We start from the raw sequence: 27916 nt of genomic DNA, 5'->3' as shown, positions 1-27916 counted from the left end.
GCATGCGAGTAGTTTGCCATAAATTGCTGGTTCAGCTGGGCCGGACCGAGTTATATTGGACCGTTGGCGAATCCCGGTCCGACGTCACCGACGAGATACACTGCGAAACGTCGCCTTTACGGCATCGCCAACCCAATTAAGAAACCCTAACTCTGTATTCCAATAACGATCGTCGGAAGGAGAAGCGAAGAGGGTGATCGCGGTGGGTCATTTCTTCCAAGGCATTTCATCTCTGTCGATTACTTTCGTCTCTTGTGGAATCTCCTCAGGCTCCGCTCCAGGTAGCTCTAAAATGCTCTTCTTTGCGTGGTTTTCGCTGGATCCCTTTTTTGTCGTTCGGATTTGGGGAATTGCTATGAGAATTATGTCTTCTTGACAAGTTCTGTTCTTTTCTTTCTGTCCTCTGTCTTCCCTCCTGATCACAACATCATGGCCTCATTTGGGATATTTTCATGTGCCAGTTGATCTAATTTCCATAGAGTTTGGATTTCAATGTGATGCTTCTTTAGGCACCTTGAATCCGAATCGATGTCACAGCACTTTGTGATTATTGGGAACAAAACTGCAAGTTGATCTTTTTACCCTAATATTACGTCGCAGCACACTTCGTAATGCTCGTGCAATCTTTCGCACGGTCGATCCTGTCATTAAAATAGTTTTTTGTGTAGCAGTGATCTTGTTTGCCGAACCGTGATACGTAAGCTTCCATTAGATCTCTTGTCGCCGCAGCACAATGTCATCTATCTCTGGTCAACCGCAGTTCCGATACACCCAGCCACCGTCGAAAGTAATTCATCTAAGAAATCTGCCATGGGAGTGCACGGACGAGGAACTTATTGAATTAGGAAAGCCGTTTGGTACGATTGTCAAAACGAAGTGCAATGTTGGAGCAAATCGGAATCAGGCATTCATCGAGTTTGTGAGTACTCACAATTGTTTAGCATTTAGCACTTTAATGATGTCTGAGTGACTTTCTTCTGTGCTCTGTTGGAATTACTTAATGCAGGCAGATCTAAATCAAGCCATAGCGATGATCTCATACTATGCCTCGTCAGCAGAGCCTGCACAAATACGAGGAAAGACTGTATATCTTCAGTACTCCAACAGGCAGGAAATAGTTAATAATAAGGTGACGGCAGATGCTGCAAGCAATGTTTTGTTAGTAACTGTTGAGGGTGTTGAAGCTGGTGATGTCAGCATAGATGTTTTACACCTGGTAAGAGATATCGAGCTATCACTGTGTGCAAGCATTCAGTTGATTGTCTACATGGGCACTTTTTTTATTATGGAAGAATTTGATGTGATAGAATTCTCTGTTTGTACTTATGATTGTTATTTGACATGATCTAAATGGATCAGCAGGCCCTGTTTCGGAATCTTCTTCGATGGCAGCCTTTGGCATCGGGAGAAAGCGCATGTGTGTTTGTCCTCTCTCCCTCTCCCTTTCCCCCTCTTTCTCCATCTCCCCTCTTTCTCCATTTCCTCCTTGCTTTCAACTGTTACTTATCCCTTCCCTCCCTCCCTTTAACTTCGATGCCTTTAGGGCTGAGCACTTTCTTGTCTCTCTCCCCTGGACCCTGTCTTTTCTTTAGGTTCTCTTTTTAAGGCATACCTTTTCTGTGAGACATCTGTTTGCGAATTTCTTTTACATGGTACAATTTCTTTAATCTACATTAGTAATTAGTTAGTATTTAATTTGTGCTATCGGTGTTATGAATGTATGTTGATTCTTCCTTGGGTCATAAATTTTGTGGCATAATTTAAGTATGGACACTGATCTTATAATGTGCAAAATTAGCTTTTGGAAACTTTATCTACTTGCAAAAGCAGATAACTAAGATAATGACACTATTTATTGCCACCTCTTGATTCCTCTGACTTGGCAATTGATTGCATAATTCTTGTGATCTCCAGAAGTTCTTTCTGGGTATTGTCATTAGAAATTTCACTTCTGACTTAGATCTGGTATCTTTCTCCACTTTTTTATGTTGTAAAGTTGCCAGAAACAAATTCTGAATTTGAGAGGCCCAAGGATGGATGGAAAAAGGTGGAGGAAGTCATCCAAATGTTTCTCCCGGCAGTAAAGTGGTATGAAACTTAGTCCGACATGGAGTTTCCAGTATGTGCTGGTACCTAAATCCTTGTGGGTAGTGATTGTAATTGTTCTTGAGTTAGAACTTTTCTACATGCGTCTGATAAGAGAGATGCTTTCCAGCCATTAGTTCACTGAGTCCTATTCAAATAATAAATTTTTGATCATATCTATTGGAACTTCTAATTACTTCCACATGTTGCTTGACTTTGATGGCTCTCAGTAAACATTGTCAACCTACGTTGAATATTTACTGAAATATCTAATGACAAGTTTATTGATACTTGTCTTAGACTTGTCATGTTTCAATAACAATCGAGCCTACGCTTTTTTCCTCTCTTGCTTCCTTTAGGCTAGCCTTTGACCCTAGAGGATACTCTTTCATACTTTTATAGTTGTAGCATTACAAATCATGGTATATTCGTTCCATTCTGAGGTTGTGGAACTTCATATAATCCCTTATCTTGTATGGTATTGGTTTCTTGTTTCTAAGGGAGTATTTTGCACTGGTCTTGTTTTAGGAGGTGTAACTTTGTTACCATTTGACATTCTCATGCTCGTTCAGTCAATCATTTTCAACAAACTAAGAGTCATGGTATTTTAGGTATTCTCTGCTTTTGGATTTGTTCATAAGATTGCTACCTTTGAGAAAACAGCCGGTTTCCAGGTGATACTATCCTCCTTTTTAACTTTTGAGGTTTTTTTTATAAAACAATTCTGTCTTTATCATTATCCACTCTCTTGTCCATAGGCACTGGTTCAATTTTCTGATTCTGATATTGCATCTTCTGCAAAAAATGCTCTTGATGGAAGAAGTATTCCAAGGTGTGGTGGTCATTTGTGATTCATTTTTTAGATACACTGGTGTTGCAATTTGGAAATTAATATCTTTTATTTTCCTGGCTGCAGATACTTGCTTCAAGAACATGTTGGTCCTTGTACGCTCAAGATAAATTTTTCTGCACATACAGATCTAAATGTGAAGTTCCAAAGCCACAGAAGCAGGTAAACACCCTAGTAATGTTGTTAGATTAAGTGTTATGTGTGAGCAAAGTCTGGAACAGTCCATTTTTGACAATCAGCCTGAACGGTTGTCACCAAAAATGAAAATTCGTTCTGGAGCATATGCACATGTTTGCTCTTTGTGCATGAAGTTTAAGAGTTTTTTTCTTGTTGAGTACCCAAATGTATCCTCTATTATAATATACTATATGTACTTGCACAATTGCACAAAGACAAACATTTATTTTGCAACTGTAAATCTGCCTTTTGAAAAATTGAAATTAGGTCCGTTGCCCTTTTTTCTGATTCATATGCATGTTTATTTGCATTCATCCAGGGACTACACTAATCCTTACCTTCCAGTTGCCCCATCAGCTATAGACATTGCTGGGCAGGTAATAGAAATAGATGAATTTTAGTGTATTTGTGATTTGATTGTCAAGCTGATTATGTTGTGGGTGACGTCACAAGAGAAGCAAAATCAAGTCTAATGTGGTATAGTGTTGTATCATTATTATTCTTTTGATTTATCTGTAAAATTTGGTATTGATCAGGATGGCATGAAGCAAGAACCAGAGAGTAACGTTCTTCTGGCATCAATTGAGAATATGCAATATACTGTTACCATTGATGTTCTTCATGAGGTAATTTATTGTAGTTTCTTAACATAATGAGGAATGCTAAACTGCAACTATGGCTGACTCTTCTATTTTTCATTCTTAGGTATTTTCTGCTTTTGGTTTTGTTCAGAAGATTGCTCTTTTTGAGAAGAATGCTGGATTCCAGGCTTTAATTCAATATCCTGGTAATTATTCTGATGCACTTCTTGAAAATTCTGTGACATTGTTGTTATTCTGTATTTGTTTGATTGGATTTCACTCTTTAATTTAATATCCTAGTAATCATCTTGAAGCACTACCTGAATATGCTGTGAGCCTGTGACATTGTTGCTGGAGCTGTTTGGTTGCTAAGTTATTGTTCCTTTGTTCATTGGGCATAGTTGTTTTAGCCTTAAGGTGCACTAGGTCCCAAAGACTCTCGGCATATCTGTGAGGCAGGGCACATGATTTAGCAGAATGAACCATACCTAGCAGGGTTTACATGAACATGAAGGCTTTGAAGATGAAATGATACAAGATTAAGATGCACTTAACATTTATCTCAACTAATTAACTTGTGCATCAAAAGAATGTGTGGCACTAAAATTCTAGGCATAAAAACTTCACAAGTTGTAACATCATATCTATGAACTTCAAGAGATTTTTAACATTCAAAGTTTAGTCCTGATCCTATACCATGGGTGAAGACGCGAGCCTGAACTTGGCTTGAAGCAGCTTATTGGTAAGTGGAGGAATGGTTCATGTTCTTCTAGGTGGCCTTTAGTCCAGGTTTGTATCTCTTGAATCAAAATGGGAAGGAGCAATTTAGATTTCTAGACTTTGTTGTTTGGTTAAATTTGGTTTTTAGCAGGATGGCTTTGAAATCTTGACTAAATAAATGGAATACTCATTCACAATGGATTGATGTTTTTTTTCAATGAAATTTCCTGTATTAGATTATGCATACGTAGACATATTGTTATTTGTCTAAATATATCATAGTCATGTACATTCTTATGCTATGTGTTAGTATTCTCTCGTAACTTTCTGCCTCCAGAGAGATGGTATTTGATTATTGGCTTTAAAGGAGATCAAACTTACCGTAGCCTCTTTTCTAAAGTATGTTAGTTAATTTGAACTAGATTGTAGTGCTGCTTTGCTTGATCCTGAGGTGGGAAGTACTGAGTAGCTGCTTAATCTTGTCTGCTCCTGTGATTTTTATGCACTCTTCATGTTTTTACCTGTATATACTATTCCTCCATTTACATTTCTCTGGGTTGTGAAAACTGAGTTTTCTATCAATTCTCTTATAAATACATGGACTTGTGTGGTTCTTTGATTGGTTTTATGCTTGCATTATAGATATTCAGACTGCAAATATCGCCAAACAGGCCCTTGAAGGACACTGTATTTATGAAGGAGGATTTTGCAAGCTTCATCTGACTTATTCACGCCACACTGATCTTAATGTGAAGGTAATATTAGATCACCAGGAAATTAAGTCTTGTTGGGCTGACTGTTTCCATAACCTGCTACCCACTTGCTTGAGGACATCAGTAGTTTTATTTACCTTCTTGCTAATTAAGTATTGTTCTATTATGATAGGATGAGTAGTAATACTTGGGTTTTCTTTCCGCTGACAACTCGGCGATTTGTGTTCTAAAAATAAGAAACAGAATAGTATTCATTTCTTTATTCTGAGGATATAAAAATGGGTATTGTTTTCAAGCAAGCTCTTGAAGAGTGGTGTATCTATTGAGGATTTTGCGAGCTTCATCTAACATGAAGAGCAGTGTATCGATTAATGAATGCAATCTCGTACCGGAGCCAAAAAGGAAGTTGAGGAGGTGGTGGAGGAAGAGGAGGGAGGAGGATAAATGTTGTGATAAATGATTAATGCAACTTGCACTTCTCTGCTACACATGTAATAAAGATTAATTGTAAACAATGCCAGAGGATGCTTGATATAGGGTGAGGAACAAGAATAGTATTTTGGTAATTATTTTTTTCAAAGGAGCGGATCTTAGCTAAATTTATCAGAAAACCCCATATTATATTGTCATTTTAGTGTGAACCTTGTTGTTAACATTTTGCTGAATAGCTGTGATCTTGCAGAATGCAGAAAGAGGAATAGCATTAGTCTCTTGTGGAAGTGCCAAAAGTAGTCCAGGGCCTGACCAAGAAAATCAACTTTTTTTTATGTCTTGATCATTTTGTGGCCTTCAAACGACCTTCTCTATTGCCTTTGGATTTAGAACCTAATCAGATCAAGCTGAATTTGCTGCCCAGATTTGCTTAATATACATGACTTCTTATAGTCCAAGTATAAGGGATGCCATAAATCTGTGGTACTTATCCTTATTTCCAGAAAATTGAGTTCCTGATAAGAATGCCATTTGAAGCCTGTTTTGTGTTGTTCTTGATACTGGGTTGACTACCTGTCATTGAAATCTGGATTTAGAACGAGGAGTTGGTAAAACAAGAATAATCAAGGTAGGTGTGGCGTGTTTTAGTTATGATTGGATATCGAATTGCTTGTATTTAACATCTTGAAATATAATTATCTTATATATAAACAATATATGGACAAAACAATCATCTTACATCTATAACAAAGTTCAGGTGTTACTCAGAACCTGAATATGTTTTGAAGCATCCTACATATTTAGAGTATTTAATTCGTATTGCTTTGTAGATTGCTGTGGTTACTTGTATCACCATATTGTTGGTAGCTTAGTTTTTATAGGAAACCTTGTGTTGCCATGTGGTGGTTCTTTCTGTGTAAATATTGCCTCCTTTTATTTCAGATCAACAATGACCGAGGCAGAGACTACACTGGAGGAAACATTGCTACCGTGAGCAATCAACCATCACTTCTTGGTCCTCAGCCAGTCCCCATGCCTGGTGCCACAGTCCATTCATATAACAGCATTCCATATCCGGCAATCTCCAATGGAGTCTCACTTCCTCAGGTACCTCAAGCTGCTGCTAGTTGGGACATACGATCTGGTGCAATGGCACCATTACAGCTGCACAACCAATCATTGCCTCCACAGCTGCATAATCAACCTTTACCTCCACATCTGCACAATCAACCTTTACATCCACATCTGCACAATCAGATTCATATTCAACATGTAGCTCCTCCAGGTGTAGCTCCACACATGATGCCGTTGCCTGGTCAGCGGAGACAGCAACTTCTATTTCGGCCTCCGCAGCCATATGGTCATTGAGTGACCTTCGCAAGGTTTAATATCACAAGAAAACCAATCTTGTATTATTACTTTACGCTCTTTTCCTTTTTCTTTGTTTAACTGTTGTAATAGTTGTGCTTCACATTATCTCAGGTTACCGTTTGGTTTGGATTCAGTTGCAACGGACGCATTGTACATGTAATGAGCGAAAACATGAGACTTATTATGCTTGAATGATATCCGTCATCAACCGATTACTTGTCCTTATTTTTCTTGTATGTCAGCTAGTTTTGCATTATGGATACTTTAAAGTGGATTCAAGGTATCATGGAAACATAAGTTGTAAGTCTGTTGTTGCAGTAACAGCTTTGATACTTGCCCATGTCTAGCCTCTATTCTACCTTTATGTGTTGGGGCTTTTCGTGTACTGATTATCTTGTGGAATGTTAAAGCCTTGGCGCTTGTTTTTGCGTGCTATGCGTGAGCTTCGTGCTGCTTTTTCTTTCATTATCGGTGTTCGGTGATGGTTTATCTGTATACATTTTAGATCACAACTAGATTTTTGACATGCCTATGGCTTTTAAACCTACCTTCAACAATGTGGATTGCTTGCATGAGTTTTATTTCTGATCAGAAATGACCCTCGGGTAAATTGAATGAAAATTTTGGTCCTTTGCTAGCTGAGTTGGTTTCAAAAATAGATTTGGCAAGCATGCATTGCTATTGAATCTACGCCCCCTACCCTCCTTCCCACATTGTGGTGGTGTAGAGGCTGCAGAGGTGGGTTGGCTTATATTGAATATTGATGGAGCTTTTTGTAAGGATTCCCGCCTTAGGAGCTTTTGCACAAACATGTTTGCGGTGCCCGACGACCTTCGGCTTGCTGCTGATGAAGGTATGCAATCAATTGTTATGGAAACTATCGTTGTCAAAATCCTTAACAAGGATTTGGAACCTTCGTGGAATTTGATTAATGTACGATATATTTTTGGAGTCGTTCCATATTGTTAGAGGTGCCTAGGAAAGATAACTAATAGAGAGTATGTTGTCGATTAATCATCATTCAGTATGTAATCATCACGTGATGTTCAACAGGAAAGGAGAAGACGAAAGTCATCCTTCATCACGTGATGTTCAACAGGAAAGGAGAAGACGAAAGTCATCCTTCATTCATCTGCCAACGTGAGCAAAGGTTCAAAGCAGATAATTATGGATTATTCCTCATCGCTTACGTGAACAAAAAGGTCAAGGAAAGGATGTTGTAGGCGATTAGAGAGTGTCTCCCCATAGAATATTTCATAAAATATTTTATTTCTTTATAACTAGATATAAAAGCTCATCTTCAATAGAATGAGATTATCTTTTTTGATCACTTACGTCCGCACTTATATACCTCGGGCTACTAACTTGGGTGTTAGAGGGACCAGGTCGGGAAACCTCTTCTGACATTGAACTTCATGTAGGTGGCACCTCGGGAGCTTGGCGTTTCCACTTTGGAGGCTCCTTATATAACCTTACACATTCGGGTCCGGACCACGTCAAGTTGACCAGGACGTCAATGATTTCTTCCCTTAATATTTTTGACGCTAGAAAGTGGATCTGATGTTGTAGGAACTCTCGATCATTGACTCTCTCAATGAATGCTCGAGAGAGGATGCTTTGCTCTTAACCCACAGTATTTTTACTCAAGGGAGCAATAGCTACCCATTCCACATATGGATGCATCCACTTCAATACAAATATCGATGCGGTATTGGCATCTATTTAATGACCTAGGCTTTTCACTTCTAGGGGCGACCCCAAGCCACTTGCTCGTCCCGTCGAGGTGTTCTTAAATCTCACCTAGCAAGTGCAAACAATAATGGGTATGATACTTGTTATTGTTTCACTTCTAGCCCAGTTAGCTTAATAGGTAATGCCACCAACTCAATTGTAGTCATGGCTCAACCATTATTAGCATCGGCACCCATCAAGGCTTTCCCACTTGACATAGTGCCAACATCCCAAGGGGCACTTCACTCTCTAATTGTGGAATTTAGTAGGCCATGCTACCACTCTACCTTACCTAAATACGAGAACTAGTTGATAATTCAATGAAGGAATTCTTATGGGTCCAACTACGACCTATGGACTGATGTTTGGAAGAGATACGATGAGAGTTCTAACAATCCAAAGGGGAAGTGCTAGTTGACCCCACCTTGGGTTAGTCAGTTCACCTAGAAAATCTAGGAGGAATCGATTCCAATGAACTTCCACCTCCTATCATTGGAGACATTCGATTGCAATGGTGACCTGATGGAGCATATTGTAGTTTTCCATGCCCAATGTCATTGTATGATACTTCGGACACTTTCATGTGTTGTACCTTCTCGATCATGTTAAGAGGCCTAACACAAGAATAATATGCCCGCCTGAAGTCATTTTCCATCAGTTTTTTTTCCTAACTCATGAGGGAGTTCAAACTTCACTTCCTTGAGAATGTGCACTCGAGGCCATCAGGGGTAATGCTTCTTGGACTCAAGCAAGAGGAGGAAGAAACTCTTGCAGACTTCGTCACTCGGTTCACTAATAAAATCCGAGGCATGGAAGATGCCCATCTATTGCTCATAATACATACATTCACGATGAGGCTCAAGCTCTCTTATCTCTTTTGGTTGTTGGTAGATAGACCATCGATGATAGTGCCAGAGGTACTTCGAAAGGCCAATTAATATATTGCCACCGAGACAATGGCCTCCGATAAGCACGAGGAATAATGCAAGAGGCTGAAGCAAGAGTGACCACAATCCATCCTGACCTCGAGGTCATTGTAGTGAAAGAGGAATGAATAATCAAAATTACTTCACCCAATGTCCAAGCTGACCCCCTTGAATATATTTAGAACTGAAGTTTTTCTATGTATTAAAGAGAAGGGACTTTTAAAAGATCCTCACCCGATGAAGACTCAATGAAAAAAGATGGGTCCAAATATTATTAGTTATGCCAGGATTACAACTATGACATAGAGGATTGTCGTGACTTGAAAGAGTAGATTGAAAAACTCATACGTCGAGGACACCTTGAGCAGTTCATCCAAAAACATCGAGAACCCTCACCTCGACCTCAGGGGCCAGTAGAAAGATATATTAACGTCATCACCAGTAGATCTGCCTTGGGGGGGATAACTCCACGAGTTGTAAAACTTATGCCCAAGCTATTATTGAAAAGCTCCTAAGGATAGAGGGTGACTTGGAGATAACTTTCAAGGAGGAAGAGACGAAGTACTTTGACTCAAACCATAATGATGCTTTGATAGTTTCTATAAAGTTGATCAATGCTTGGGTGAAGAGGGTCATAATTGACACGGGTAGCTTTGCCGATATCCTCTACTTTGATGCTTTCCAAAAACTCGAGTTTTTGACTAACAACCTTACCCCTATGACTTCTTCACTAACAAGGTTCACTAGCGACTCTATCTCCCCTCTCGGGATTATGAATTTGCACATCACATTCAGAGATGAGTCATGCTCCAAAACAATACTAAGTAGATTTATGGTGGTAGATAACCCCTCGACATATAATGTAATTATAAGTCAACCTACACTTAATAGATAAAGGGTGATAGCGTTGACCTACTATATGGTGATAAAGTTTCTGACGAGAGAACTGGTATTGGAAAGCTAAGAAGCAACTTAAGGGAGTTGCACTAATGCTAGTTGACGATAATAATCATATTGAAAAAAAGCTTGGTTCGAGGTGCCATCTATAGACCCCTGAGACTTCACTAAGTTCGTCCCACATCTTGAGTCAGTGGAGCCATTGATCGAAGCATCCTTAGATAAGGCTCGACCCGATCAAGTTGTCAAGGTTGAGGTAGCACTTCTTGAAGAGAGAGATGTAATTCAATAACTCTTTCGAGAGAATGGCTCGCCAACGTTGCACTCGTTAAAAACTCTAATAGAAATTAGGAGGATGTATAGTGACTATACTGATCTCAATAAGGCATGTCCAAAACTATCCTCTTTCTCATATTGATCTGTTGGTTGATGTTATCTCGCGTCATGCGCTCCTCACATTTAATTATTTTTTTCTGAGTTTTAGATTCTTTTAGCACGGTTGTATTTTTTTTTATGTTATCTCACGTCATGCGCTCGCGCTCCTCAGGCGTCATGCGCTCCTCACATTTTATGTTAATATATTTTTTTTAAAAAATCAGATAAAGACCTAAAATAATTGTACTTGAAGCAATAAATAAGTTGACTAATATTACCTTGATTAATGATGATGTAAGCGATTCATGTAGCTGAAACAAATTGGGAAGCAGACCCTTTTCCACATCCTCGTTGTTGACCACGGCACCAAATCTATTGAAAAGTCTCAAGGGATCATCTACCAGTAACTGGCTGCTCCAAACTCCCCGACCTTATCCATTTGTTCTGCACAGTCATGGCTGGCCATGGTGAAAAGCTCGGGTCTTCCTCTGCCACTGCGCTCAGTCTCCTCTTCCCTCCTCTTCCCTGCTCTTCCTGAACCCGTTACTGTTCACTTCTGTGTCCTCTCATGGAGCAAACCCTCTCCTCTCGCAGCTTTAGACCCTCTTCCCCTTGCAAGCGTTCCGCCGACCTGAGAAAGAGATGGAGAAGAACGAGCTCTCCCGTCCCGCAAGCCCTACTTCAACCCTCACCCGCCGCCGTCGAGACTTCCCCTGCTGTCCTCACGTTCCCTTCCCCCTCACTCGCTTTAGACGATCCCATCTACTCCACATCTCTGGGCTCAGTCAAGCAAGTCCATGCCCGGATTGTAAAGGCCGCAGAGCCGCGGAGCTCGAAGTCCGCGATGGACTTCCTCATTCAAGTCTACTCGAAGTTTGGAGATTTCCGATCGGCTGCCGCAGTTTTCTTTATTGCCTTGCAATCTGACACTCTTTCGTGGAGCTATCTGATCGATTCTTTCGACGGCGCCGGAGAAAGAAGTACCCGCGAGTTGCTCGAGATTTTCCGGGAGCTGCATAGGATAGGAATCACGCTCAGCGTAGGCATTTTCCGCAGAGCTTTAAGGAACTGTGCGGAGTTAGTAGATTTCTGGTTGGGTTCTCAGATTCATGCGCATGTTACCAAAGCAGGCCTGGCGAATGAAACTTACATCAGGTGCTCTCTGCTGGATTTCTACGCCCGTTGTTGCAGCTCAGAATCCGCCGATAGATTGTTTGAAGAGTCGTCGTTTACCGAGGATTCGATTTTGTGGAACAACTTCATTGTGCTCAATGTGGAGAGAGGGAAATGGATCGAAGCACTCGACTTGTTCCGAATGATGCAGCTCGTTGGCCTGGAAGCTGATGAAGTCACAGTGGCCAAAGCTCTGCATGCCTGCGGGAGACTCGAGGCTGTCAAGCAAGGCAAGGTGATACATGGACATGTCATCAGATCAGGGAGTTTCCAGTGCGCACTGGTGAGCAACTCCTTGATCTCCATGTACTCCAAGAACTCGCTGGTGAAGCTAGCGAGGAGAGTGTTCGAGTACATGGGAGGAAGGACGCTGGTGTCGTGGAATTCCATCATCTCCTGCTGTTCTCTCAATGGGTTTCTCGAGGACGCCTTGGATCTGTTCCGCGACATGGTGGCTTTCGGAGCGGAGCCCGACTTGGTTACTTGGAATTGCTTGATCTCCGGTCACTCTCACCACGGATCGCCTCACCGGACTTTCGAGCTTCTCCGAAAGATGCAGGAAGATGGATTCCAGCCGAATTCCAGCTCCATCACAAGTGTTCTTCGTCCCGTTACCCATTCTGGTTTGGTTGAGTTGGGCAAGACAATCCATGGATACGCTATCAGGCACGGGCTCGATCGGAAGGTGTTCGTAGGAACTGCGCTGACAGACATGTACGTCAGATGTCGAAATCTATCTAATGCTCGAAGTGTCTTCCATAGCATGAAGCACAGAAACGTACTTACATGGAACTCGATGATTTCAGGGTACGCACATGAAGGGTTGTTCGAGGAAGCTCTGCAACTGATGGAGCAGATGGAGGAGGAAGGAGAGCAGCCCGATTTGACAACATGGAATGGCTTGATCTCGGGATACTCCATTCATGGGCGAAGCAAGCAGGCGGTAGTACTAATTCGTCAGCTGAAAGCAAACGGTGTGGTTCCAAATGTGGTCTCATGGACTGCAGTCATCTCCGGTTGCTGCCGCAATGAACGATACGAAGACGCCATCTACTTCTTCAGGGAGATGCTGAGCGAGGGAGTTCAGCCCAACTCGGTCTCTGTCGCTTGCCTGCTCCGAGCTTGTGCGGCGATGGCCCTGCTAGGGAAGGGCAGAGAACTGCACTGCTTCGCGGCGAGGAGAGACCTCGACGACGATATCTTCGTGGCCACCGCGCTCATCGACATGTATGCCAAGTCCGGCAGTTTAGCCGAGGCCAACAGGGTGTTTGAGAAGCTCAGGCACAGAAACCTGGCCTCATGGAACGCCATGATCATGGGATTCGCAGCTCACGGTCGAGGCGAAGAAGCGATTTCACTCTTCGATCGGATGTGTGGAGAAGGAATCAAGCCAGATGGTATCACCTTCACTGCAGTTCTCTCAGGGTGCAGGCATTCAGGTTTGGTGACCCAAGGATGGAAGCTTTTTGATGGCATGAAAGGGTTCGGTGTCACCCCAACTCTGGAGCACTACACTTGCATGGTCGATCTCCTTGCTCGATGCGGATACCTCGACGAGGCATGGGACTTCATCCAGAGCATGCCATTGGAGGCAGATGCTGGCATCTGGGGCTCCCTGCTCGCAGCATGCAGAACTCACAGAAACGTGGAGCTCGCAGAAATGGCTGCCAAGCAACTCTTCCAGTTGGAGCCATCAAATCCGGCAAACTATGTGTTGATGATGAGCATATACGCCTGCGAGAACCGCTGGGAAGATGCTGAGGACGTGAGGGATGCGAAGAATGCAGCAGGAGTGGAGAGCAGGGGTGGATGGAGCTGGATACAGATCAACCAGACCGTGCATGTCTTCGGCGTGGAAGGAGGACCACCTCACCCTGATACCGGGGAGATATACTTCGAGCTGTATCGACTGGTGTCGGCGATGAGGAGACGAGGATATGTGCCTGATACCAGCTGCATCGCCCACCACATTGGAGAGGAAGAGAAGGAGAAGTTGCTGCTGAGCCACACGGAGAAGCTGGCAATGGCATATGGGCTGATCTGCACTGGTGAGGGCACAGCAATTAGGGTGATAAAGAATACAAGAGTGTGCAGTGACTGTCATACGGTGGCAAAGTACATGTCGCAGATGACTGGTCGCGAGATTCTTCTCAGGGCTGGGGCTCGGTTTCACCATTTCAGGGATGGAAAGTGCTCTTGCAACGACTTCTGGTGAAGTGGAAACAAGATGATCTTGAGACAACTCATGGGAAATGGGAGAACACTGAAACCTGCAGATAGAAGATAGAAGATGATCATGTTCCTGATGATGGCAATCGCTTACCAATACGGATGATCGTGTTCAAACACATTGTTCATCAACGACAGCTGCAGAGAAGAAAGAGTTTGCAATGCCTGCAACCATCAGAAACTGCATCATGAATATGTCCAAGATTTCATCTCCATCAATCGATAAGTAATTGCAACGAGCTGAGAATACACTGACCTGTCATATTGGTGAAGATAGTCGCTGTGCTTGAAACTGGAAGAGCTTGGCCAAAAAAAAAAGCACACTTTGTAAGAAATTGGAGTAAGAAACACTAAATGTGAACAACATTTCACAGCTGGAGATATGAAATGTATGTATCAGGGAGACAACCTGCTGTCTTACTTTTTGATAAATCACTCAAATCATTCACTTGACACATTAGAAGTTTCTTTGGCTTTTAGTGTTCCGATCCTTTTATGCTTCAAAACAACTGGATATACAAGTATCATCAGATCTCAAATCTCTTATTCACATTCACCAAATTGTAAAAACACCCCCTTGTTGCAGATTAAGGGTATTTACCACAGAAATGGACACCAGAAAGCATTAGTAGAAAAGCTCGTGTCATTTGCGCCGGTCAACTCTGTGCAAGGTGATGGCTGCACCTTAAGGGCACCGCCACTCACATCAGGGCACATCCATGGCACTTTGCATGGCCCATTGACATAGAACTTCACATTCATGAGGCAAATTCGAGTGAAGGGAGATTTCTTGATCCCCTGTATTGTTTCAGGCTGCTGCATACCCACACCTCTAACATTCTTGATTGTTAATCCATCAACAACAAGAAGAGCATTAAGGCCATATTTGTCATCTGGGTGACCTCCCACATTTCCTGCGATCCTCAACCCCTTGTGAACGTTGCTTAGATTCACGTCTGACACCATTATATTTCTGATGAACCCATTGACATAGAGCTTCACATTCATGAGGCAAATTCGAGTGAAGGGAGATTTCTTGATCCCCAGTATCGTTTCAGGCTGCTGGATACCCACACCTTGCACATTCTTGATCGTTAATCCATCAACAAAAAGAAGAGCATTAAGGCCATATTTGTCATCCGGGTGACCTCCCACATTTCCTGCGATCCTCAACCCCTTGTGAATGTTGCTTAGATTCACGTCTGACACCGTTATGTTTCTGATGAACCCTCCCCTGCCAGCATTGGTCTTTATATGGATCCCAATGGCGGTCCTGAATACATTTAAGTTTTCAGCTAAGACAATCTCTACTCCACCAGAAGTTTAACTACCTACAGCAAGACCAGCAAAGGGACTGGACCTTGTTAATCACTGAATGGTTATCCCAGAGCTAGGATGAGCATAAACAATGGCATACTCATCCCAACCACTCTTCATAGCCACTAAATCATCCTCTGTTGAAATGTAGCAGTCCTCGATACACACATTAGAGCTTGAATCTGCAAGATGCACAAAGTCGATAATTCAGTAGTTTAAGAACTGGACATGTTAGTGTAGCCAAAAGAATTGCTGTCATGCTTATTATGAGAACATGTGCCCCGGTGATGGATATCAACATAATGTCACTGAGTGCTACAGATACAACCATCTTAATAATATAACAGTAGTTTTCGCTCAGTAACATAAAGAGGATGAGCTTGAATAACATACCTGGATCGGCTCCATCAGTATTACGAGAATCATGTGGAGCCAAGATAGTCACATTTCTCACTACCACATTGCTGCAATGAGAAGAATACATAATGTTACACGATCTCTTCGAAGTTTTAAATAGAAATTATAGGGAAAATATATTCTATAAGCAAGGAGAATATATGCAACATCCTAGCTCTATGGCAATCAATTGGCCATCAACCATCTCACGGGTAACCTAAATTTTAACTTTCAACTGTCTACTATTTTCCAGGTCTTCGCAGAAAGCTACCTTGGAATTTCCAAACTACAAATTTAAAATTGCAACCAAGGAGAATAGAAGTTAATATAACATTTCTAATAATGTCATGAACCTCCTGTGATGGAAGGATAATGATATTAACCAAACAAATGGTCACTTAGAGTTTTCACATAAAGCAGAAGTTTCAAAGGTTTTATGTATCGGCAGTGATGTATGCGAAGTCTTCTTTACGACAATTTCACCCAGGAGGAAGATGCTCAAGATTACAAAAAGAATACCCATATGCAGTGTTGACATTTGTATTCTTAAAGAAAGTGGCAACAATTTCCTTTTTCTTTCTTTTTACCTGCAAAAAACAGGTGAATATTCCAGAAGGGTGAAATCTCGAAGACAATATTAGAGATGATGATATCTGTAGAATGCATGATCTCCAAAAGCTTTGGTCTTGTAGAACGTAGGGTTGTCTGTCTCCACATATTCCACCACACATCACCTTGGCCATCGATTGTTCAATTCTCACCAGAAGAAATAACAGTCATTGAGAAATCAATCATGCAAATGCATAGTAAGTCTAGTTAGCAAGTGAATTTTGAGAAAAGAGTACGATCTAGGACTTTCTTTAAATAAAACTGTGTATACTAAAACATAGAAAAATCATTAAAGAAAAACTAAAGAGAAAAAAAAAAGAAAAGGGAAACATCAGTTCCTGCTTGTCTTTAAGTCAATGATCCTTTCTAACTTGGAGATGTTTACCTGTACAACAGCTGGGATTGTTGATCCACACAATAACTTCCATCCAACTCAGAACATCTTTTGCACCATATAATAGTCGAATCTCCTTTTTCTAACATCAGTCAGCCATATGGGCTGCAATGATAATCCTTTCTTTCTTTGTTGATCATGAAGAAGATCTATTTGAGCTCAAATGTGGTATTGTATAATAACATAGTTCTTTATGAAGGGATCACATTAACAAAAGACTTACTACCATTTTGGTAAGTCATTTTGAAAAAACTAAATGCAAAAAGAAGTTGAAGCTTAAGAAAACATATATAAGTCTCCAGCTTAAGATCAATGATGCAGAAGCTATCCAGTCATCTTTGTCTTATGCTTCTAGATGAATAATTAATCTAAAATTTAGTTGTACTCTTAGCTCCCATCTACTTCTGTTTCTATGGAATGCACAGAGGGATGCCCACCTTTTTCTGCAAATAAAATAGCAACAACAGGTAGCAAAGACCAAAACCATAATCTAAGAGCAAAACCTGCAATAATCACATCTTGAAGCCCATTTCCATGAATCAACTCATGTATCTCCCACCCGGAAGCTCACGTCCTCTCCCATATGATGGTGAAGGATCGATCAAGGGCCAACTCGATGCATCCTACACCAACCGATAACTAAGATCAGAGGAGGGGATGAAGTTTCCACCCGAGCATTGCCATAAACAGTCGATCCAACGCATACTGCCGCAGTTTTCACTAATCAAGGGAAACAGTTTATCCTGGTATTTCCATCACCCACCAGCTTTACGCTCTCCTACTGATACAAGACATTGCAACGAGAAGTAGGTCGAGAGGCTCTTGGGTTCTTTCTCCTCCAAACTAAGAACAAAAAAACTCCGAAGCAAAAGGGAATAGGACCGTAACCCGGGTGGCCTTGATGACGGCGCCCGCAGCAAGGAAGAGCGTCATGTGACTGGCGAGGTTGAAGGCTCCAGCGAGACAGACCCCTGCAGGGATGCAGAGAAGCGTTCCGTTGTTCGAATCGGGAGACGGCGCTCTCGAAAGCCGCCGTGTTAAGCGTCCGCCGGTCGCCAACTCCTCCGAAGTCGGTGATCGACACCACCTCCCCCCGCCTCTTCATCGGCACCTTTTTGTACCGCGAGGAGGATAACCAACAGCAGCGGCGCAACCGGCGGCCGCCACACCATATCTGAAACTCAAACAAAAAGAAGAGTACAAAAAGGCACCGCCGGTGGTTTTGAGAAATGGGATCTCACTAGAAAAGACAAACAACGAGTCTTCTTTCGGGAATAGATCTCACTAGAAAAAGAAGAAATGAGCAAGATCGATCGGTCGGCGGATCCCAAGAAGACTTCGGTGGAAGTGGAAGATGCGGATACCTGTTTCAGCGATCATAAGATCAAAACTTCGCTTTGTTCTTGTTCTCTCTAATATTGTTATACGAGATAGACTCGTTCTGGAACCCAGAATCCGGCTCCGAAACGTGTAGTCTTCGATTAAAAGGAAAACAAGAAGAGCATGATTACCAGTGACATATGGCCTGGGGATTAAATTTGATCGTGTGGGACACATTATTCTTGGTCTTCAACCAACGACGTCTTTCTTCCATTATCTATCTGTACAGGTTGGGAAAGTTGGGGAAAAGAGACTCAAGAACATGAAACAGAATAGGACACGAATTTAGATCACCTGGAGCAGCAGCGTGATGGAAAGTCTGGCAATTGATGTCACAGTATTATCATTGGCTCCTGACAACCATTTCACCATTTACACTGCAATTATCACATCTTTTTTTTTTTTATCTTTTTCCTTTTGGAAAGTTAGAACGTTTTGCTTTGTGTATGTGATGCTTGCACCAACAACAGCCTATTATCATCCCACGCCACAGAATTCTGCTGATAAAGTTGCTGTTTAGACCCGTTTGGCAACACCAAAAACAATTGCAGATGTCATGATCAGAATGTTCCTATGGCTTTGAAGAATAAATTAACAAATGAAACTAGGCCTGGAATGATCATCTGATAGGCTCGATAACATGCCCACCTGTTGGTTGCTGACCGGGGAGACTTCGGCAAACATCTTGACTGGCGGGTACGTAGTGGACATCAAAAAGCAAAGATGGAAAACTGCATCCGTGCCGCCGTCTCCGTGATACTTCAATCTAGCGTTCCTGCTGGAGGTGGAGATTCCCCGTCAAGATTTTCCTGATGGAATCTGACTACGATGCATGTGATGTTGTCTGCACTGCCACAAGAGAAGGCAGTCTCTGTTAACTTGCGAGCTGCAGCCTCAGGTTCGTCTTCCACTCTCACAAGCGAAACAGCATCCTGATTGACATGGATAACAATGATAAACAATACACAGTTACTGTCAATAGCAATGGAAATAATACACAATTATCTGCATAAATGCAAATGGACCAAGCAACCAGAGTTGTACCAGTCAAATAAGAAAGGCCAGGTCATGGCAACAAGTACTTCAAGCACTTAAACCCATGGTTTGATTTCATATAAATGCAGAAAGACAAGGTAGGATGAGCCAAACCATTTCTCTCTGGAGCTAGGTGTTGTTAGTAATACTACTTGGTGGGTTAAGAATATCTATCCAACGCTTTGTCACTACCTAGACCTAGGCTTTACCGTGTTGAAGTCAACACAAAAGGCATGTGAAGCTGCTAAAGAGACTGACCAAAAGCCAAGAAACAGAGAGAGGTAAAGTCCAAAAGACTTCAGATTCACCTCAGTAAAAGCATCACTACTCAAGTCAGCTAAGGGTGTTTCAGGGAATGGAGAAGGAACCAACATAATGAACCAGGGATTGAGAAGTAGTTTTCATTGACCTTCCGGAGGAGTCTGATGTCAGAGAACTGCCAACTGGAGTGCAACTACTTCATGATGTCAAGAACCGAAACTTTACAGCACCTATCAGCAACTGAGGCCCTTCCAAGAATAGTATAAATCTCCTACAGCAGGTAGATAAGATGATGATGAGAGCAACTTAAGTGAAAGAGGTGGTGGATGTCAAATGTGAGGTCACTAAAAAGGACAGCCACAAACCCCAAGCGGGATGGACTTTGACAGGGGCCAATGCAGGCATTTGTCCAGCCTAGCCCAGGAGCAGCCAAGGCCAGGGTACCAAACCTTACCCAGTCATGGTCAGCCTAGGCTAACCTCACTAGCTGAGTAGTCCTAGACAGATGTTCATCCACATCGGCATGCAGGTGGCAGGACAAATGTCCACATTATTCTGAGCCATGCAATTACTATTTAAGCAGGCCTTTTCTCAGTTGATATTCATTGCACTAAGGGATGACATTCAATCATTCCAGATAAGAGTTAAACTAAGGAACCTCTGGATGGCGGTATACTTAGAAACATATGTCCTATGGGAACTGCTTGGATGTCATCTAATTTTAGATAAATAATAGAATGTCTGAATCTGTTATTCCCCTGTGTCTACACTTCTTTACCCGTTCTCTATTCTCTCGATTGTACTTGTTATTTTCCTGTTCCCTGCCTTACTCAAGTGTTGCTGCCTGTGATAATTTGAAGTTCAAACCAACACCCCAGTTTTATGAGAGCATATTCAGATTTTCTTAAAATCTAGTTGAGTGAAACCATCAGATCAACAAGACCACAATAAATCACTAAATTCATATTCTAGGTTTCTACATTCAATAGCAACTTCATGCTTATATCATCTAAGGCACCAACTTCCCGAAATGATTTATGTATTGACTTTGATTCATATACAAACTTCCATTCTGTTCACATATAGCAAATTTTAAAATGCCTACAGATTGTATCTATTTCCATTTAAGCCTGCATATTTAAATTGATGTCAACTAAAGCATCAGAGACACTCAAGACTAACCAATTAAACTACCGTCTGCTTCACTGTAACATTGCTGTCCTGTTCATCAAATTTCCAAAAGGTCCTCCAACTGATGTGATTAAAATGGTTCATCAAACATAATTTCCACCCTTCATCAAACATAATAAGAATCGACTGTTGATCATCTCCAATTGCCAACATCTTTGCAATAATTGGAAAAGCATCATATGAAGATTTTGGTGTATCATTGTTCGTATATGTTAAGAAAGAACATATATAATAACAACAATTTGGGTTCCTTATTTTTTTGCAAATATGAAATTCCATGTAGGTAAACTAGCTTGACTTCAGGACTCGAACAAAATTCCTTTAAAATTAAGAGGGAGTGAATGCATGAACTAGCAACATATGCTTGAGCAATTTTTTTTTAAATAATATCTGAGTGGATCAAATAATGTGTACTAAAATGAGATAAAATGGATTAATTAAGGATGACAGTTCAAGAAAAAAAAAATCTAACCTCGTTTGTTACCACATCCCACAGCCCATCACTGGCCAAAACCAGAAATTCCAATTCTTCATCTACCACTTGTTCCTGACAAAATAATTAACGCAGAAAAAAAAATTCTTACATAGTTTGATATAATGTCACTACAAATGTATAGTTCTTGATAGTTCACTATGATATGCAACTACAATCATATAGTGCAAGCACCAGAGAAAATTTGGTCATAAATATATGAATATAGGAAGCTGTCACGCAGAAGATTTCATAGGTGTATTGCTTCTATTCTATTAAAAATTTTGCACCAATTTTGTTAGAAAATAGACGAGGCAATAAAAGAATCATCCAAAGGTCATTTGAAGTTTAAAATGAGATCAGGGGGCCATGAGACAAAAAAAGTTTGAGTTGAGTTTCTGTAATGCAGTTCAATACCTGAATCTCAGGCTCTGCTACAACAAATTGTTTCAGAAGGCGGTTACCAAACGCCCGTGACATTGCCAATATGCCTCCAACTCTCCAAGTACCTACAGAACAAATATGAGCACAAATGGAAAACAGTCCAATAAAGCCACATGTTTTCCCTGTAACACATAAAATGCAATTAACTCAGTGCAAAGACCTAACTATATGATCACCAATCATGAATCAAGTGCCTAACGGTTTCATCATAGAAACTGATACTCTGTTAACTGACTATCCAAATGCACTACACTTCTCCAACTTAATGTCAGTGGACTTTTCTGTTGGCCATCCTCACTTCCAGAAAATGGAGCAAATTTCTCATCCATCAGCTAGTATTCAGAACAAAGTGGAAACACGAGAAATGTTGCATCAAAAGAGAAAGAAGGTGGGCACCCTCTGTGCTAATATCTAAACCGTATGTTGAGCAATTATGATCCATACATAAGCTTGCAATGGAAAGATTGTTATATAATTGATCTTCCATAGCAACATGAGAGGAAATACGTCTTTGAAATATCATGAGACTTACCAGCCCACATGACAACTCCTCCAGCATCCTCAATTCTCTTGCGTTCATCACTTCTGTTTGGCTTCTGATCATCAGAGAGAGGGATTGCTACAACCAAGAGTATTGGAGTTTGATACTTCAGGTATAACTTATTAACTGCTTAAAAGGTCTAGACATATGACATGGTAAAAGTCAGGAGGCACATAGGAAAGAGGAAATTGAACTACAAAAGAATAGAGGAGCCAGAAATAGTACAGCTGGCAATTTCATTGGTCTCATTCTACAAGCACATAAATTTTAATATGCTGCAAAACCTCAAAGCCGCCAGTTGTATACAAAATTTGTTAACTAAATATACCATCTATAAAACATTTTTCACATTTACTAACACAGGATTTTCAAATTCATATATCTCACTTAGATTTGAATAGCCACATCCTTTTTTAGTTTAATTTATGCAAGTAGGATTTTTTTTTCTTTAAAAATAATTCACAAACATCATATATTTTTAGCTCAAAATCAGAAGATCATGCCTCTAATATACAATGCCCTGATATGGACATGGAACACCATAGGTAGGCACCAATGCAACTAATATAAAAAAAGTAGGGTATGCCAAGGCACTGATACAGCAGTTAATACCTTTTCTCTCTTGTCTTTTACATATGAGATATATTTGTGTCCAATTTAGATGATGTATTGCTCTCACACAAGTAACTTGTAAGAAGCATGACAGTCAATTCCTCAAACAAAGAGGCATAGCAGTTCTTAACAAAAATGTTTCAAAGACATGAATATCTTTAAAAGAGACGAGTAAATTAGAAAACAGAAAACATCGGTATGAACATTAGTCAAAAACTTAGTCGAGAGATCAAGAGAAAAAATCACCTTTTCCTGTCTTTGATATCACAACACGTGAATCTCCAACATTAGCTACATATAAGCGCTTGCCTATCAGAACAGCTGTAGATGCTGTAGAACCATCATCTCTGGAAGTATTGCTTTCAGCAGCTAGAAAGTCTGAATCAGTTCTACGATATGTTTCACCTGAAAGTCAACATGACAGGTCAAATTGGAAACAGGTTTACAAGAGAAAAAAAATCTGCCCTAAAAAGGCTATAAAATCAACAAATAATTTCACAAGTTAGTCTGTACTTATTGCAAGTTTTGTGTGTGTCATGAACTTTGGATGCCTTGTAAGGTTGTCAAACAAGTGCTCCTTCAAATACTCAGCAGCACGTGAACCACCATGCCCTGCAACAACAAATTGTCTTTAAGGTAGAGACGTGATACTCAAACAACCAGAAAAGGATAATACTAGAAAGAATACCAAACCATCAAATATTCCAAAAAGATAAATTGTCTGTCCATCAATCTTAGCTGATTTTAGATCATAGCAGTCCTCCATGCTCACTCTTTTTCCCCTGAAGCTGGAGTATCCACAAGTTAAACTACCATCCTCACTGCAAACAAGTTGAACAGCCTATAAGATCAAGACTTCAGATGAACCAATTAACAAACAACATATAATGAAGACTGTTTTTCTGACAAATTACCAGGTCACCTAGATTGGATACAGACTTATGGTTACAGGGGTTAGATTGCATATACTGATGCTTCATAGACCCATTTTGGCAGAAGACTTATGCACTGGGCCATCCTTTTTTCCTTAGTTTCACTGAAAGCCCAATTCTAAGTCCAAAAGACTGATGATAGTTGGGTAGAACATTAAATTGCAACCAATCATGACCAGTGAATAAAAGAGTAACCACCACAAGTCAAAGTTCTCATCTATTTAATATTGGACACACTGTCTGTTCCCCACATTGAGCTCTACTGAGAGTATCATCACTACCAAATCAAGGTCACTACCAAATGAAGTTATGTAATATCATCACCAAAGAATGGAATCATAAAAGATTAGCATGAGATTGTAACTTATTTTAATTAAAAAAGGCTTTTTAGTATCTTTAATGATCTTAGGTAAATCCATTTAAACAAACATAAAAAAACTCGGTAAAAACACTTGGACTTCTGGAGATCCAGAATTAGAAAAGATGGTTCCTCAGGAAATATTTCAATCCATTTGTCCATCTGTTGATCAGGAGGCATCATTTTGACACCAAATTGAGTTAAATCACATTCATTGGTCAAAATACCACATTAAAAAGCCTTCCGAATGACAACCCATATCTTTATACTATAAACCAAAAGCCTATGCTTCTGAAAAAATAAAAGATGGAGTAGTGGCTAAAATCTGCAGAGTCTTCAAACACAAAGTGTTTCAATAAAACTGCTAAAAGTAGATAAAATTGCCAAAAATAAACCAAGATGGTATGGACATGCTAATGCTAATTATAAAATGCTGCTGAAGCAAAGAAAAAAAAAACAATGTTCTCTGGAAGGTCTAAGAAACACTTATTGAAAACTGATAATACTTCATAATCACAATGATGCTACAGAAACGAGAAGGTTATTGATTTAATAACATCGATAAACTCACAAGCTATGTATTTTGGCTTCTTCGAACCCACAGCAGCAAACTTAAATCCCGACATCATGTCATTGAGCACTTGATCAATTAAGTAATCAGTCAGCTAAACATAACACAAATGAAAAAGAACTTCTTTCAACTATTTTTCCTTTAACTAAAAAAGTCTCAGCATATTCCGTAAGGAACTTCTTAAAAGAGCATGATACCAGAAAAACACCCAAGATATGCATCCATCCATCCAAGACAATTGCCCAAGAATCATAATTATCAGAACACAATTAGGCAACGACCTGAAAAGTCTCGGATCACTAGTTGGACCACTGGGTCAATTAAGTCAGACCACATATTTAATAAAATATTTTATAAAATAGAATATCGAAATAAAAAATACTAAAGAACTTGAAAATTTAAGAGGTTTGCTAGATTCCAAAGTCTATAGCCCATTTTCTTTAATTCTTCTCCTTTTTTGTTGTTAACACTCTAAAAGATAAAAATGGCACCAGCTAATGACAATTACCAACAGAAAAAGGGAGGTTTTTGATCATTTTTGGGGCATTTTAAAAGTGGCAGAGTATGGATTTGACCAGCAGAATCTTCCCATACATAAAAAACCATCCGATTGGACTTGATTGAACATGATTTCTGACATTGGACTTGATCAATTTGGTCTGGTCCAGTTGTTTTAACTATGCCCAAACTAATACCTTCCTTGTAATTGCCACCATATAATTTAAACATAAAAACCATTTCCACATTTCATAGATTTAGATGATAAAATGAACACGGCAAGAGCTACATACAAACTTATATACAAGAAACCAGATATTCTTGCCGCATCTCTTCCACACTTTCTATAAGGAAAAAAATTGACAATATTCCAACCTACTTCAATTATCCTCATCTTACCAAAAACCAACTCGCATCTTGCACAAGTAGATAAGCCCTACAATAAAAGCATGTGCCAGCATGTTCTAACTCCTCATACCACACGTTACTACAGATAAAGGACTAGTAAAGCATATGTTTTAGGCAACACTCATTTTGCAGTTTAGTCTCACCCGCTTAACAGGAAGTTGGCATGTGATATTCCCAAAAGATATAGACAGAGGATAACTAGCAAATAAGCATATAGCATGAAACAGTAACCAACACAGCGTTTACTATTAATTAAATGACACAATAAATAGAGAATATTCACCCAGTTCTTGAGTTGGATTACAAGCAGTACTTTACTATCATTATAATATTTACCTTTTCCATCTTCCACTAGCATAATCACCATTGCCGATACGTTCCTTTTTGGGTGTTAAATCAGTGGCAGCTCCAGGCTCCACAGCTAGACCAGAATCCACCATCATCTTTACAACTGCTCTAGATCAACCCTGCTTCTTAGGCAGCTCAAACCAAGCTTCGTACCTTGAGCACAACCCGACCCTTCTACCCCGTCTTCCTTGGTAGTGGAACCCTTGTTTTTTTTGTCCGATCGACAAAAAATGTCTACGCCAGCATTACATACCATCTAACTTGCCTGATGAGTGTCCACCATACCATAACATCTCATGCAACAAAACGAAGAGGGAAAGAATTGAAAGCGGGCTACAAAATGAAGATTGCAGTGTCGCAGTCCGGCACACACAACAATTCTTTTTCCACTCAAGACGTAGTCTATTTGAAACAGAAGACGAAAATAGTAAGACTCCCTACGTGGTTTCTGATGCAATTTCTTTCCTCCAAAAATCGCACCAGGGCTCCGATCATCCCAATTTTAGGCTCGGTTTGGCTAATGGCTCCAGGGAAAAAACGCATGGATACGAGAAATTTCAAGAAAACGATCCTCAAATCCACAAACGGAACCTTCTGATCCAAAACCACGTCGATCTGAGATCAGCGGACGCAGAAAGGAGGCCGTGAGCCCTGCAAATCGTCCCAGGCTGGCGCAAGAGAGAGCGATCAGATTCAAGATCTAGAATTCGACTTGGGTTCCGGAGAGGGCGGCGGCGATCGGAGAAAACCCTAGAGAGAAAGGGGGATCGGGCGATGGGAAGTGGTGGTTGCTGGGGGTGCTCTTTTGGTTTTTTTAGCTCGAAATAATTGGAGCGGGAGAGAGAGAGAGAGAGAGAGAGAGAGAGAGAGAGATGAGGAGAACGTGGCGCGGTGGTGGCAGTAGCGTTATATCGGCCTTCGTACCGGTGCATGCCCGAAACCACCGATGCACCGTTGTGTACAGATCGTAACGTAGATTTATGCTCGCTGGTAGTATCTGATGTGACGAATATGGATGTCGATAACACTTTAGTTAATACTTGCATCTGTGACTCGATTAGATGAATTAGAGTTATAATTAAACAAAAGATAAATGTTTTATGAAAGTTTCATATTGTCTTAGGTATTTTGTTTTAAATAATTCAAGGTAAAATTAAAAAATAATAACTTATTTATTGAGGGAAATAGTTATTGGCGTCCTAAGTCAACACGATGTAGTCAGAACCCATATGCATAGGGTTAGTCAAGGTGTATCCGAGGTGGTAATGTCGAGCTCTCGTTATGTCACTTGCTTCATGACCGAGGTTAGAAGAGGTTTCCAGACCTGATTCTTCTAACACCCAAGCTAGTAAATCGAGTTATATGAGTGTATATACTAGTTATAAAAAAAAGTAACCCTCCTCTTCGTTATGTTGAAGATGAGCTTTTATACATAATCATAAAGGGATAGAATGTAGAATATTTTATGGGGATGTAGCCTCTAACCATCTTTAAGAGTCTTCCCTTTAACCTCTTGTCCACGTGGGCAATAAAAAGGGACAACTCATAATGACTTGCTTTGGACCTTTGCCTACGTGAGTAAACGAGGGGAAGGTGACCTTCATCTTCTCCTTTTATCTTGGACACCACATGATGGTTAGTATCATATGACAATTACCCAACGATATGCTCCCTATCATTTATCCCACCCCCTTAGGTATGCTTGGAGACTCTTGTAAGAGGGGTCTGAAATGTGACATCTGGTTTATCCAACTTGTCAAGCTTATACCTCTTTGATCCATTTGTCGACCTGATGGCATGTTTAGTTTTTTAGACACGAGTTTATCCAACATGTTCGTCCGAGATCACCTCCCTCCAACACTATTGATGGTGATCCGTTTACTGACCTA

General features: G+C 40.6%; 3 protein-coding genes across 12 annotated transcripts; 2 read left to right on the top strand and 1 right to left on the bottom strand.

The window, feature by feature from the left end:
• Nucleotides 1-87: 87 nt before the first annotated feature.
• Nucleotides 88-7364, top strand: LOC103992741 (polypyrimidine tract-binding protein homolog 2). Of its 7 annotated transcripts, none has more exons than XM_009412567.3 (12): nt 88-281; nt 672-919; nt 1007-1216; nt 2697-2759; nt 2844-2917; nt 3002-3097; nt 3432-3489; nt 3649-3738; nt 3818-3899; nt 5056-5168; nt 6501-6940; nt 7041-7364. In XM_009412567.3, exons 2-11 carry the CDS (start codon nt 734-736, stop codon nt 6924-6926), a joined length of 1398 nt encoding a protein of 465 aa, XP_009410842.2. In that variant the 5' UTR covers nt 88-281; nt 672-733; the 3' UTR covers nt 6927-6940; nt 7041-7364. The 7 variants fall into 7 exon arrangements, with proteins under 7 accessions (XP_009410842.2, XP_009410844.2, XP_018684575.2 ...); XM_018829031.2 differs by lacking the exons at nt 88-281; nt 672-919 and adding exons at nt 1363-1417; nt 1997-2088 and having other exon boundaries at nt 1134-1216; XM_065159983.1 differs by lacking the exons at nt 88-281; nt 672-919 and adding exons at nt 1360-1417; nt 1997-2088 and having other exon boundaries at nt 1144-1216.
• Nucleotides 7365-11120: 3756 nt separating this feature from the next.
• Nucleotides 11121-26872, bottom strand: LOC103992739 (probable protein phosphatase 2C 52). Of its 4 annotated transcripts, none has more exons than XR_010498184.1 (20): nt 26016-26872; nt 23606-23733; nt 23426-23524; nt 23159-23317; nt 22292-22378; nt 21733-21824; nt 21316-21390; nt 19005-19288; nt 18651-18868; nt 18488-18577; nt 18262-18340; nt 16561-18150; nt 15971-16041; nt 15621-15759; nt 14682-15533; nt 14517-14552; nt 14151-14425; nt 12818-14076; nt 12009-12729; nt 11121-11870 (listed from the first exon to the last, which is right to left on the bottom strand). XR_010498184.1 is itself a non-coding variant. In XM_009412565.3 (9 exons), the coding sequence occupies exons 1-8, from the start codon at nt 26120-26122 to the stop codon at nt 19846-19848; spliced, it is 825 nt and encodes a 274-aa protein (XP_009410840.2). In that variant the 5' UTR covers nt 26123-26872; the 3' UTR covers nt 18831-19288; nt 19801-19845. The 4 variants fall into 4 exon arrangements, 2 of the variants coding, with proteins under 2 accessions (XP_009410840.2, XP_009410839.2); XR_010498185.1 differs by having other exon boundaries at nt 18651-18853; XM_009412565.3 differs by lacking the exons at nt 11121-11870; nt 12009-12729; nt 12818-14076; ... (6 more) ...; nt 18262-18340; nt 18488-18577 and adding an exon at nt 19801-19923 and having other exon boundaries at nt 18831-19288.
• On the top strand, nt 11427-14715 carry LOC135643250 (pentatricopeptide repeat-containing protein At4g01030, mitochondrial-like). Its single transcript, XM_065159982.1, has one exon. It carries the CDS (start codon nt 11427-11429, stop codon nt 14244-14246), a length of 2820 nt encoding a protein of 939 aa, XP_065016054.1. The 3' UTR covers nt 14247-14715.
• Nucleotides 26873-27916: the final 1044 nt, after the last annotated feature.

Source organism: Musa acuminata, chromosome BXJ3-7 (assembly GCF_036884655.1).
Source record: "Musa acuminata AAA Group cultivar baxijiao chromosome BXJ3-7, Cavendish_Baxijiao_AAA, whole genome shotgun sequence".
NCBI lineage: Eukaryota > Viridiplantae > Streptophyta > Magnoliopsida > Zingiberales > Musaceae > Musa > Musa acuminata.
Note: the sequence above shows the minus strand (reverse complement) of the source record. Positions and strands in the feature narration are given on the sequence as shown.

Coding starts and splice junctions, on each gene's coding strand:
- LOC103992741 (XM_009412567.3), top strand. CDS start 734: ATGTCATCTATCTCTGGTCAACCGCAGTTCCGATACACCCAGCCACCG. Junction 1,217..2,696: donor GCATAGATGTTTTACACCTG/GTAAGAGATATC, acceptor ATGGTATTTTAG/GTATTCTCTGCTTTTGGATT. Junction 2,918..3,001: donor GATGGAAGAAGTATTCCAAG/GTGTGGTGGTCA, acceptor TCCTGGCTGCAG/ATACTTGCTTCAAGAACATG.
- LOC135643250 (XM_065159982.1), top strand. CDS start 11,427: ATGGAGCAAACCCTCTCCTCTCGCAGCTTTAGACCCTCTTCCCCTTGC.
- LOC103992739 (XM_009412564.3), bottom strand. CDS start 26,122: ATGATGGTGGATTCTGGTCTAGCTGTGGAGCCTGGAGCTGCCACTGAT. Junction 23,734..26,015: donor GCTAGTGGAAGATGGAAAAG/GTAAATATTATA, acceptor ACTTGTTTGCAG/TGAGGATGGTAGTTTAACTT. Junction 21,825..22,291: donor AGGAGTTGTCATGTGGGCTG/GTAAGTCTCATG, acceptor TTTGTTCTGTAG/GTACTTGGAGAGTTGGAGGC.